The following is a 12,128-nucleotide window of genomic DNA, read 5'->3' on the forward strand; positions in this document are numbered from 1 at the left end:
GCTCAGAGGTCTCTATTCAACTGAACCCCTCATTCTGGTGGCAGAGTGTAGAGACCAGATAGTACATTAGGGCATAAAGCAGCACCGACCAGTATCCTCAGCACAGAAGAGGGTATCGGTAAAGTAGAATGTTAAATCCCCAAGTCCTCAGGAGAGTCACAGAGCTTTCCTGACAGGGGAAGCTCCCTTTGTAGGACAGTGTTCAACGGAAGCCAAGATGCTGCGCTCCAAGGGCCTAGCCTCAGGACCCTGTGGCTACAGAAGCCATGGCGTGGTCATCATGGTAGCCGCCTCACTGACTTTTCTCCCTGTGCTGTCCTTCCTGTGCACTAAAAAGAAACACATGTTTGAAGTTTCTTTCTGGCGTGAGGGTAGCTTCAGCCAGGGCTGGGCTGCGTTCATGCTAGACTGAGCCGGGCAGGGTTGGATGGAGGAGGGGTCAGGGCTGGTCTGTGAGACACAACGGGAACACTGAGGATGGTGCTCCTTCCCTAGGGAGAGAGGGGAGAGGGAGAGGTCAAAACCAAGCTCCTCTGGAAGGAGCAGAGCCTTGGCACAAGGAGACAGAGGAGAAGGAGAACCAGATTGGTGAATCCGGCAAGAAGCCTCCTGTATGCACAGCCGGTCAGAGTCCCATCTACCTGTTGCGCCCCGTTCTGTGGCACCCCACGCTGCTCTGGTGTGTAGATGCAGCTCCTCAGGCAGCTGGGCATAGGTGGGTTTGTGGAGCACTAAGATCGGGGGGAGAGAGCGTCTTGGCTTTGCTCCATTGATAGGCATGCGGCCTAGGGAGAAACCTCATAGCTGGGAGTCAGGAGCCCTAGTCCAAGTCCCTGAACTTCTGGGTGATCGTTGGACAAACTCAGTTATCCCCACCTTCCCAGCTGCAATCCAGCTCCCAGAGGGATGACTTCTTTGAAAGAAAAGAATACTGAACGATCTACACAGCAATCATGGTATTCCACAAAGTCAAATGTCCTTCCTTCTGTGGAGGGCTACTATCAGAGCAGGCAACGATGTGGGATTTGAAACCAAGGTCCTCCTTTCTGAGTTCCCTCTCAGGCATGGGTATTTGGTTCATTTGTAGCTGGACATGGGGTTCCTGCACAGGCCACTGCAGAGCCTGTCTTTTGGAGCTACCAGGGACAGGAAACTACTGTGACTTTTCAAGAGGAGGGCCAGATGGCCAACTTGTTACAAGCAACACTCAAAGTGGCAGGAGGCATCTGTCTCTCCAATAAGTTGGCCCCAGAGAGGGCAGTGACATCTCAACTAGCTACTTTGGCATTAAATGGTTGTTGTTTTTTTTTTTCTGGAAAGCATCTGAATCACTTACCAGGTATCACCTTCTGTTTGGCCATAACTAGAACCTTACCGTCAAGTCAATTAAACAAAAAAGCATTGGCCTCAACCCGTTGGTAGCAGGGGCATTCCCCACCCACCTTCGTGCACTATGACCGCCTCTCCCATGCACTGCTAACAACTGACTCTTCTCTTCTGTGTGGTTTTGTATCACTTCCGTGTGGCTACTCCACAGAGAGGACACGTTTTAAAGCCCCTGACTTGGGTGTGTTCGTTGCTCTCCTGCATTTTCTCTGGAGGGGGAATAGGGAAGACTCTCCTAAACAGGCTTCTGAAACACGTGGGTGGGAGCATGGTGCTTATGCTGAGCAAGACCAGGGCCCAGGCAGCCCCAGGGCGGGGCGGGACTGGAAGGCTCCATAACTTCCCGTTTCTCTTCTAGATAGAGGGCTCCAATTAAATCCGCAAGGCTTGGCAACTCTAGCTCTGTCCCTGCATGTTCCAGAGCACTAAGAACCACTCCCCCCACCTGCAACCCCAGGGGCTCTGCTTCCTTGCCTGGGAAATATCAAAGCCACCAGTGAGCACCTCTGTATCTGACACAGAGTACTGTTCTCACAGAAGATGGAGACATTAGCACAAACATGGAAGAGGTGCCCAGAGGAGGTTCATGCTAAAACAGAGTCTCACACTCTAGGGTGAGTCATTCTGGAGTATAAATTATTAATTAATTGTGTAATCAATGTATACATATTTAACGGTCAACAACTATTTTCTTAGTAGGTCCTTGATGAACTGAACTGCACTGGGGTTGAAGAGACTTTCTTGGTTCCTTCATGGTCTTCTAGTCAATCAGTATGTACTACACAACTGCCAGAGGACCATCAAAACTCCATGCAGGGAGCCGGGGAGATAAGGACAAGGTCCCTGTCCTCAAGAAGTCACTCTCTTCAACTGAATGAGTCAGAAAGGTGACAAATGATCATCCAAAGGGCTTTGGATGCTTTGGAAGAAGTATGTGCAAAGATCCAGGTGAGCTCCTATCTGGGAATGCCTCCTTGATGGGACTTGGTAGGAAGGGCACTCTTGGGAGAAGGCAGTACGTAGAGAAGAAAGAAGGGAAAGACATGAGTGGCGACAACATGAGTGAGGGGAGAGGGCATGGCTCTTGAGTCAGATGTGGGTTCAGATCCTACTAATGGCATTTCCTACCAATGATGTTTCTTCACTGATGAAAACAAGGATAAATCCTTCAGGGCTGCATATGGGATTAGAGACAGTGTTTGTAAAGCACAGAGCATGTGGTATATTTTTAACAGATAAAAGCCATCATAAGGATTGTGGTGCTTCCTTTTGTGTTAACAAAGAACTACACTAGGAGGCTAGGGTATGCCATGGCTAGTGGGGACTGTCAGGGGACAGGGCTGAATAAGTGGGCAAAGGCCAGTTTATGAAGGGGCTTTGATGCCAAATGAAAGAATATGAACTTTGTTTTTTAGGAACCATTCTTGAGGCAAGAAATGGAAGAGAATGAAATTGGTTTGGCCATGAGTTTGAATTGTTTGTACAAGGTAGGTACAAAAATCAAACAGACAGCTAGAACTAGGCTAGGAAATTAATTTTGGCTCTTTCTAGCAGGCCGCGGAATAGAGCTGATCTTTAGTAAATGTTTCAGTGAGGGGGAGGTTACAGAATTTTGTCCACCCTTCCCTGTCTGATGGCAGGTACAGAAAAGGCTGGGGATGTGGCATGAGCAAGGGGGTTCACTATTCTAAAAGAGGACCCCCAAAGGCCACTTGTGACCTCATAAGGCACAGTTGTGCTACAGGAAAAGGAGGTGCTTAAGACGTGAGCCCATTTCTCAGGAATTCCTTTTCCAAGCCCAGCTAGTGCACAGGATGGACACCTGAGTCTTCTGCAAAGCAGAAGTCTTGGCATAGCAGTACCCTCTATTCAGCAGCAGCTGGAGGTAACCTAAACTCCCTAATTTCCTAATACATTGGTTGCAAGTACTCTCCCTTCGTGTTTGCACATCTTGTAGCACAGAGGAGACAACTATTGCTTGGCGATGGGTTTACTCTGTCATTCTTCCTCATTCCCTATCACCTTCCTCTAACCACCACATGAACTCTTCTGAGAGAATAAGCCTGTTTTGGAGTAATTCAAAAGCCATGATATGACAGAGGGCAAGACTTCATGTAAAAACAAATTTTACATGAACTCTCAGACTGAACACAGCATAAAGATCTCTGAGCTCACATCTGCTTCCTCTAATCTATTTATGACCAGGACCAAGGGACAGAAATAAGCAGACTTTAGGCAAAGAATAGAGGTATGGAAAAATAGGGTCCCCAGTCCCTGGAAAAACCAACTGGAAGTCCTACAAGGTCCCACTTCCACACTAGGTGACATCTCCCTGCCCATCTGCCATATGGCTCTCAGGAACATCTGCACAAAGGACCCTGTTTCCTGCATTGTTCTGCTGTGGCCATTTCTCTGAGCCTTGATTTTTGGATGGAAAGCCAGATGCCAGCATGTCCCTGGAATATCCCCTGGAAGCACATATTAGGGAATCCCAGGAAGCCCTGGCCCACCCCTGGGAGAAAGCTCTTTCCCTTTCTCTCCTTGGCCATCAGTAGATGCCTCATGACTGGTGATGGCACCCAAAACCCAGACCAGTCCTCCCCTTGAAGGCCACATGGTCTTAATTTTATAGTTGGGGATGCCCTTGCTGAGGAGAGCATCCTGATCAGAGAAGAGGTCAGGTAGGTCAGTGTCTGAGAAGATACCTGTAGTCAAGAAGGCGTTCCATGAGGCGGGTGACTGAGGTCACAAAGGAAATGCCGGTTTCACGCCATGTTTCCTGTTCGACCTTCTCCAGCAGGCTATTGGTAGGAGGTAGGGGAAACAAACACAATGTACAATTCATGAGCTTTTCCTGGGTACCAGAGTGAGGTCCCAGAGCCCGTGGGGCCTGCGATGGATCTGGAGACGGCAGACTTACCACACTGCAGTCTTACCTGGGGTAGGGCCCAAACAGCTGGGTTCTACTCCATGCAGCAGAAAGCAAAGACAAGGTGATTACTGAACTGGCAGGAACAGATGAGCATATTTTCCATTTTCCTGTCTAAGTTCCTAAGGGTGCCAATGAACTGAGGAAGGGGTTTTGAAGCTCCAGCCCTTTAGGTGTATGCTGTGAGGTTTGTTCTGAAACAGCAGCTGAGTGACAGCCCCCTGAGGATGGTCTTGCAGTTGGCTATCTACCTCTATCACTGCTCGAGAGGCATTCTCAGCGAACACACAAACTAACCTTTCTATGTAAACCAAGAAAAATGTTCTGGTTAGTCTGGACAGTCCAGTATGAAGGGCCGTAAGTGAGTCCAGGAGCTAGACCTGGTCATCTCCACTGTCAGGGGATGCTTCTGTGTGAAACGTACCAAAGCCAAGAGCTAAATACCCAGGTCCTTTTTTCATTTGCCAGCCCCTGCTGGTACTTCAGGGCAGCCTCTGGCTTCTCTGCCTTCTCACAGATCTCTCCTAGGGGATGGTGACCTGGACACTCTGCTTACTCCAGTAATAAGCCCAGGTCCAGGTCTCACCCCTGATTCCTTTACACACTGTCCCTCATTCCCTGAAAGTAGTGAAAGTCAACTGGAATGGCAGGCCCAGCTAGAGGCCCAGCCTGGCTGCCATTCATGCTTCCATGATGGTGACGGTCTTCCCCACACAGTGTATGGTCTGAGCTGAGACTCCTGGGAAAGTGAGGGTTTCCCATGTGACCCATGTTACTAGAGAGTCAGGGCAGCACCATTGCTCTGGGCTCTGAGCTGTGTGGATGAAGCCATTGTGTCAGGATTTCCCACACTATTCTATAGAGCTCTGCTGTCCTGGAGGGCTGAGAAAGGTATTCTGTGAGCAAACAAGCCCATGAAATGCCGGTCACACTCCTGTTGGAGAGATTTCATAACTTTCTTTGTATGGTAGGCTTTGAGAAGTCCTACAGTACAGAAGCCCGTTCAATTTTAATTGAATCTTTTCTGAACTGATTAGCTCATGATCCACTTATTTTCTTCCCCAGCATCTTCCCCAAAACACAAATTGGGAAATGCTGTTCCATGGTCCTCTGCAGCTTTCTGCCCTCAGACATGATTTAGAAGAGTCTATGAAACCCTATTTGGTCAAGTAATTAGTAACCACAAGTTATTTGTGTGCTTTTTCCTTTGCAGTAAAATCATCTGTTAGTGACTTTGGAAGAGATTTCTCTGTATTACTTCATAATTAGAAACATCTTCAGCTAAAAGCACAATACTAAAGTATGGATTCATTTTCACAGATAATAATTTTTTACCTTCCAAATAAATTTGTATTTTATCATATGACTCATCAAGGAACAAAGTGGGCAGGATTTATAGTCCAAAGATCATCCCCTCTTGAAACTGGAAGATCTGGGTCTTTCTCCCACAGACCTGCTTCTCACTGATCATTCCACTGAGGGCAGGCTAACACTTCCCTGAGCTCAGTTTTATCACCTCTATTCATCAAGGTAACTTCAGCCCTGCCCACTTTGTAGGTGTGTATACAGTATACATTTTGTATACTGTAAAGTTCTAAGTAAATGTACAGTATTATTATTGGAAAAATATGTTACAGGCTTATCTTCAAAATGGCACTGAAACAAAAAAAAGTATTAAAGCTGGAAATAATGAGTAAGATGGGAAGGTACTCTCTACCTGTAAGAGTCTTAAGACTTTGTTTTTTAGGAAGGTAAAGTGTCCACCATCACTATTTATCTAGGAGGACCATGGCATCCTTGAGTCCCTCTTTGGACTTAGCCCTGTGGCAAGTCCTGTAAGGTCTCTTGGCCTCCATCAGTTCAAGACAGAAGCTATGAATGGTGGACCTGGGAGAACCCCCGACATCATTCAGCACAACCGCCTGGTTTTACAAACAGGGAAACTGGCCTGGAGAGTGGGTACAGCTTGCTAAAGTCACAATACCCACGGTAATGTTTTTCCCAAGCTGACTGAACCATCTTACAAACCAGGGATTAACCTTTTTCCTCTTAGAAATGCCAGCACTGAGCCCTCACTGAGTCCCCATGGGTTGTTTGCCCAGGATACAGTGCATGCTATGAAGACACATGATTTCCCTTTTCCTATCAGCAAATCTAAGAGCTCAGAGTTATCACCTGTCTCTACCTTTTTAGTCAACTATGGCAATCCCTGAGCGAACTTACTGCCATAAGGCCATCTTCTTGTTGACTAGGAATGATCCAGGTCTCTCCTGATACGTACCCTCCAGATACTGCTTGCCCACCAGCGTGGGTTGCACCCCTACCCTTCATCAGCCCACTTCACCACCTCCCCCAGCGTGGGGTGCCAGGGGCTGAAACAGCTTACAGCAGGCCGAAGAGCTCCCTGTAGCTCTCGTCGCCTTTCCCTTCTGACACCATGCTGTCCAGCTTGTCAATCAGCTCCGCCTCCACCTAGAGGGAAGCAGAGACTTCGTAAACCTGAGCTGACCTCAGAGGAAGGATGGGAAATTCAGCTCCTGCCATATGTGAGGATGATGTGGAACTGTTTCCTGATTTTTTTCCTTGTAACAAATAAATCCTAGGGAAGGCAGGATCTCATCTATGGCACCAAGAAGCCACCCTGACTCCCCTGATTAGGAAGGCTTCTCACTCCAGTGGCTTAAATAAAATTTGGAACTTATATACCTTAGATACTCTTTTCCCAGTCTAGGGACAAAAAGCAAGGATTCCCTGGAAAGAAAAGTATTTTGAATCCAGAAGAGGCCTTTGCCAATTTTTTTTCCTTTTTTTTTCTTAAAAAAAAGCTCATTCAAAAGAAATTGTGTGAGTAAATTACATTTGGTTAGAACTTTACTCTTTAGTCAGCCAGTCACAAAGGAAGCCTGCTCCTGGGCTAGTCCTCGCTGTAATGGCTGACATGATTCTGAGTTGAGTAGGAGTCTTTCCTTCAGATTCTCCTTCAGGGTAAAATGCTCCACTGTCATCCTCATAGGACCTAAAGCCCTTGGGGCTGCTGCCTCTGCCACTGCCTCATCACTGGGGCCCTTGCATTTGTTATTGGATTCCTAAGAATCCAACAAGACGGTACTTGTTCCCATCCATCTGATCTGTAAGGAACTCAGCAGTGCTCAGCCACTTTTCTAGTAAGCTTCCCTGGATTTACTCTGAGGTGAGACATTAGTTGTAAGTGATGTGAGATAAATATCTTTTAAACCCCTAATTAGTCTATAAAAAATGTGGTATTTGGTATTTATACAGATACTTCACGTAAACAAAAACGACATGGCTGCTTTTAGTGATAAGCTGTAACAGAAGCATTTTCTCACTTTGCATAGGACCAATGAGTCCGAAGGCAATGAAATAATAAAAAAATAATTGGATTAGGAAATTCATTGAAGGCAATTATGGCTTGTGAAATCCCTTCAGCAGAAAATAAGAATGGATGCATAAATACAGTCCTGTTTGTGGTGGTCTGTTATGTGGCCGTGATGGACACTGTCATTCATCTATGTTTGGCCTGATGAGTCAGCTGCTTGAATACGCATTTCAGAGAAAAGAAAAAATCTGAGACCAAGGGTCCTTAGGGATCCATGTCATCTGTCTTTCTCTGTGTGGAAAAGAGGCTTCAGCAGGGACTTGCCTGGGGTCCTGTAAAGTCAGGAAGAGCCAAGCCCAGAGGCCAAGGTCTCTTATTCTCAGTTCAGATCTTATCTTGTCTTACTGGGGCAATCAGCTAGCCACACGCCTCCCTAATTTTCCTTAGGAAATTAAACATAGAGCTTCCCTATGACTCTGCAATTGCACTACTGGGTATTTATCCCAAAGATACAGATGTAGTGAAAAGAAGGGCCATCTGTACCCCAATGTTTATAGCAGCAATGGCCACGGTCACCAAACTGTGAAAAGAGCCAAGATGCCCTTCAACGGACGAATGGATAAGGAAGATGTGGTCCATATACACTATGGAGTATTATGCCTCCATCAGAAAGGATGAATACCCAACTTTTGTAGCAACATGGACAGGACTGGAAGAGATTATGCTGAGTGAAATAAGTCAAGCAGAGAGAGTCAATTATCCTATGGTTTCACTTATTTGTGGAGCATAACAAATATCATGGAGGACAAGGGGTGTTAGAGAGGAGAAGGGAGTTGGATTAAATTGGAAGGGGAGGTCTGGGTGTGGTGAAAAAATAATGAATACTGTTTTTCTGAAAATAAATAAATTGGAAAAAAAAACAAAACATCCATCAACAGACAAATGGATAGGGAAAGTGGCATACACACACACACACACACACACACACACACAGTAATTAAAAAAAAAATTGGAAGGGGAGGTGAATCACGAGAGACTATGGACTCTGAAAAACAATCTGAGGGGTTTGAAGTGGTGGGGGGGTGGGAGGTTGGGGTACCAGGTGGTGGGTATTATAGAGGGCATGGATTGCATGGAGCACTGGGTGTGGTGAAAAAATAATGAATACTATTTTTCTGAAAATAAATAAATTGAAAAAAAAAAGATTCTCTCCCTCCCTCTGTCCCTCCCCCATCTTCTTTCTCTCAAATAAATAAATAAATCTTAAAAAAAATAGATACAAATTCTCAGGCTCTCAATGGATCAGAAGCTTGGGAAGGAGAGAAGCAATTTGTTACAGACACGCCCTCCAGGTAGCTCTGATACCTATTTAAAAGTTAGAACTTCTGTGTTAGGCAAAGGAGCTGGCGATGGAGGGCTCTGGGGACATGACTTCATCACTCTCTGCAGTATTGATAAAGGAAGAAGTTATTAGGAGAAACTGAGAAATCCAAAATACGGGAATGCTGAAGATCCATGTATGCAAAACCAATGTCTTTAAGTCAAATGAAATGCTAAGTTCTGCAAATATATCGTATCACAATTGGTAATACTGACAATTTCAGGTTTGCAGAGTTACTTTTATCCTATGGAACCAATATTCCTAAAGTGATTACTCATTCATTCAACAAACATCTGTCCTGTGACAACCAGCTGCCTCCTTCAGAACGAGATATTTCCCTCTCTCAGTCTACGTTTTCTTGCTTACAAAGCAGTAAGAGAGGTTAACAGTCCTCTTTGGTATCCCTGTGCACTAGCTCTTGAGAGCACTCCATGAATGTTAGTTTTGATTTTCATCTCCATGAATCTAGCATGTCTCAGGTACCACGATGGGTTCTAAGGAGTAAAAGCACAAGAAACTGCCCTGGCCGCAAGAGCTAGCTCATCATCTCAAAGAGGAGGCAGGGACAACAGCTGACTCATCGCAGCACACTCAGTGCTTGGGACAGCGCACACAGAGAGGGTGGCCTGCAGTCTAACACATCAGTGGACAGCAGCATTTTGAGAGAAGAGGTGTTGTAAAAACTTAACGAAAGCTTTTGCTCTTTGATCCAGCAATTTTAGGTGAAAAGTTCACCTAAGCAAATAATTAGGAATGGATATATTTTTTGCAATATTAGCAACAAATATCTGGAATGAACCTAAGTTTCTAAAACTAGAAGCCTGATTAAAACCACAGCAGTCTAAGCCATGAATGAAGAGTCTGTGGCTTCCGAACCGACAGTGTGGTACTGCGGAGCATGAACTGGCAGGAAGAGACAGGGGTGACAAGATGCTACTAAAAATGAAAATTCAAAATCAATACACACAATGGTCCTCAAAACCACAATATACACAATGACTCCATTTTTTTTTTCAGTATAACAGTATTCATTGTTTTTGCACCGCACCCAGTGCTCCATGCAATCCATGCCCTCTCTAATACCCACCACCTGGTTCCCCCAACCTCCCACCCACCGCCCCTTCAAAACCCTCTTTTAACTTAAAAACTTTGATGTATGGAAAAAATATGTCTAAAAATGACATACGTTGCCCCCCACCCAAGTTACTAGTTAGGTAGGTTATGGATTAGATTTTTTTATTATAGCTTATTACAATTTTAATTTTTCTACATTAAATAACTACTACTTTTATAATTAGAAGAAATAATTTTAGTAGGTAGGAAGAAGTAGGGGAGTAGTTAACAGGGCCAAAGCTGTGGAAAGCACAATTGGAATCAAGACAAAAAAGTCATTAAATTTTGGTGATTAGAGGGTGATGGGTGATTTTGAAGAAAGCAGCTTCAATAGAAGTGGATACATACAGATAGGAAGGTGCGAATTGGAAAGGGGGAGTGCAAAGAGTAGATTACTTTTAAAAAATATCTGATGGGGGCATTTTTCAAAATTCTGGAACAAACAATCCTAAAATCTGTATGGAACCAGAAAAGACCCCGAATTGCCAAGGAAATGTTGAAAAAGAAAAACAAAGCTGGGGGCATCACGTTGCCTGATTTCAAGCTATATTACAAAGCTGTGATCACCAAGACAGCTTAGTACTGGCACAAAAACAGATACACAGACCAATGAAACAGGGTAGAGAGCCCAGACATGGACTCTCAACTCTTAAGGTCAAATAATCTTCAAGAAAGCAGGAAAAAATATCCAATGGAAAAGAGACAGTTTCTTCAATAAATGGTGCTGGGAAAATTGGACAGCTATATACAGAAGAGTGAAACTCGACCATTCTCTTACACCATACACAAAGATAAACTCAAAATGGTTGAATGACCTCAACATGAAACAAAAATCCATCAAAATCCTGGAGGAGAACATAAGCCAGATCAACTTCTCTCAAAATATGCCTCCAAAGACAAAGGACACAAAAGCACAAATGAACTTGTGGGACTCCTATCAAGATAAAAAGCTTCTGTGCAGCAAAGGAAACAGTCATCAAACAAAGAGGCAACCCATGGAATGGGAGAAGATATTCACAAGTGACACTACAGACAAAGGGCTGATATCCAAGATCTATAAAGAACTCCTCAAACTCAACACCCAAAAACCAGATTATCACATCAAAAATGGGTGCCTGGGTGGCTCAGTGGGTTAAGCCGCTGCCTTCGGCTCAGGTCATGATCTCAGGGTCCTGGGATCGAGTCCCGCATCGGGCTCTCTGCTCAGCAGGGAGCCTGCTTCCTCCTCTCTCTCTGCCTGCCTCTCTGCCTACTTGTGATCTGTCTCTGTCAAATAAATAAATAAAATCTTTAAAAAAAAATGGGCAGAAGATATGAACAGACACTTCTCTAAAGAAGACATACAAATTGCTAACAGACATATGAAAAATTGTTCATCACCATTAGCCATCAGGGAAATTCAAATCAAAACCACATCGAGATACCACCTTATACCATTTAGAATGGCAAAAATTAACAAGGCAAGAAACAACAAATGTTGGAGAAGTTGTGGAGAAAGGGGAGCCCTCTTACACTGTTAATGTGAATGCATGTTGGTGCAGCCATTTTGGAAAACAGTGTGGGGATTTCTCAAAAAATTAAAAATAGAGCTACCCTATGAATGGGCAATTGCACTACTAGGAATTTACCCCAAAGATACAGATGTAGTGAAAAGAAGGGCCATGTGCATCCCAATGTTCATAGCAAGAATGTTCACAATATCCAAACTGTGGAAGGAGCCAAGATGTCCTTCAACAGACAAATGGATAAAGAAGATGGGGTCCATATATACAATGGAATATTACCCGCCATCAGAAAGAAAGAGAATGAATACCCAACTTTTGTATCAACATGGATGGGGCTAGAAGAGATTAAGCAGAGAAAGTCAATTACCATGTGGTTTCACTTACTTGTGGAACATAAAGAATAGGAGAAGGAAGGGAAAAGTGAAGGGGGAGAAATCAGAGGGGAAACGAATCATGGGAGATTGTGGATTCCAAGAA

General features: G+C 44.7%; 1 protein-coding gene across 6 annotated transcripts in view; it reads right to left on the bottom strand.

Annotated features, from left to right (window-relative positions):
* The window catches only part of DOCK3 (dedicator of cytokinesis 3), a 585,500-nt gene that overhangs the window by 35,281 nt on the left and 538,091 nt on the right, over positions 1–12,128 (bottom strand). For all 6 annotated transcript variants that reach the window (XM_044253490.1, XM_044253491.1, XM_044253489.1 and 3 more), the window contains 3 exons: positions 6,702–6,787; positions 4,323–4,349; positions 4,092–4,187 (listed from right to left, as the gene is read on the bottom strand). In XM_044253490.1, coding sequence (XP_044109425.1) covers positions 4,092–4,187; positions 4,323–4,349; positions 6,702–6,787 — 209 coding nt within the window. The remainder of the gene's footprint in view (positions 1–4,091; positions 4,188–4,322; positions 4,350–6,701; positions 6,788–12,128) is intronic.

The sequence above is a fragment of the Neovison vison genome, chromosome 6, assembly GCF_020171115.1.
Source record: "Neovison vison isolate M4711 chromosome 6, ASM_NN_V1, whole genome shotgun sequence".
In the NCBI taxonomy this organism is placed as follows: domain Eukaryota; kingdom Metazoa; phylum Chordata; class Mammalia; order Carnivora; family Mustelidae; genus Neogale; species Neogale vison.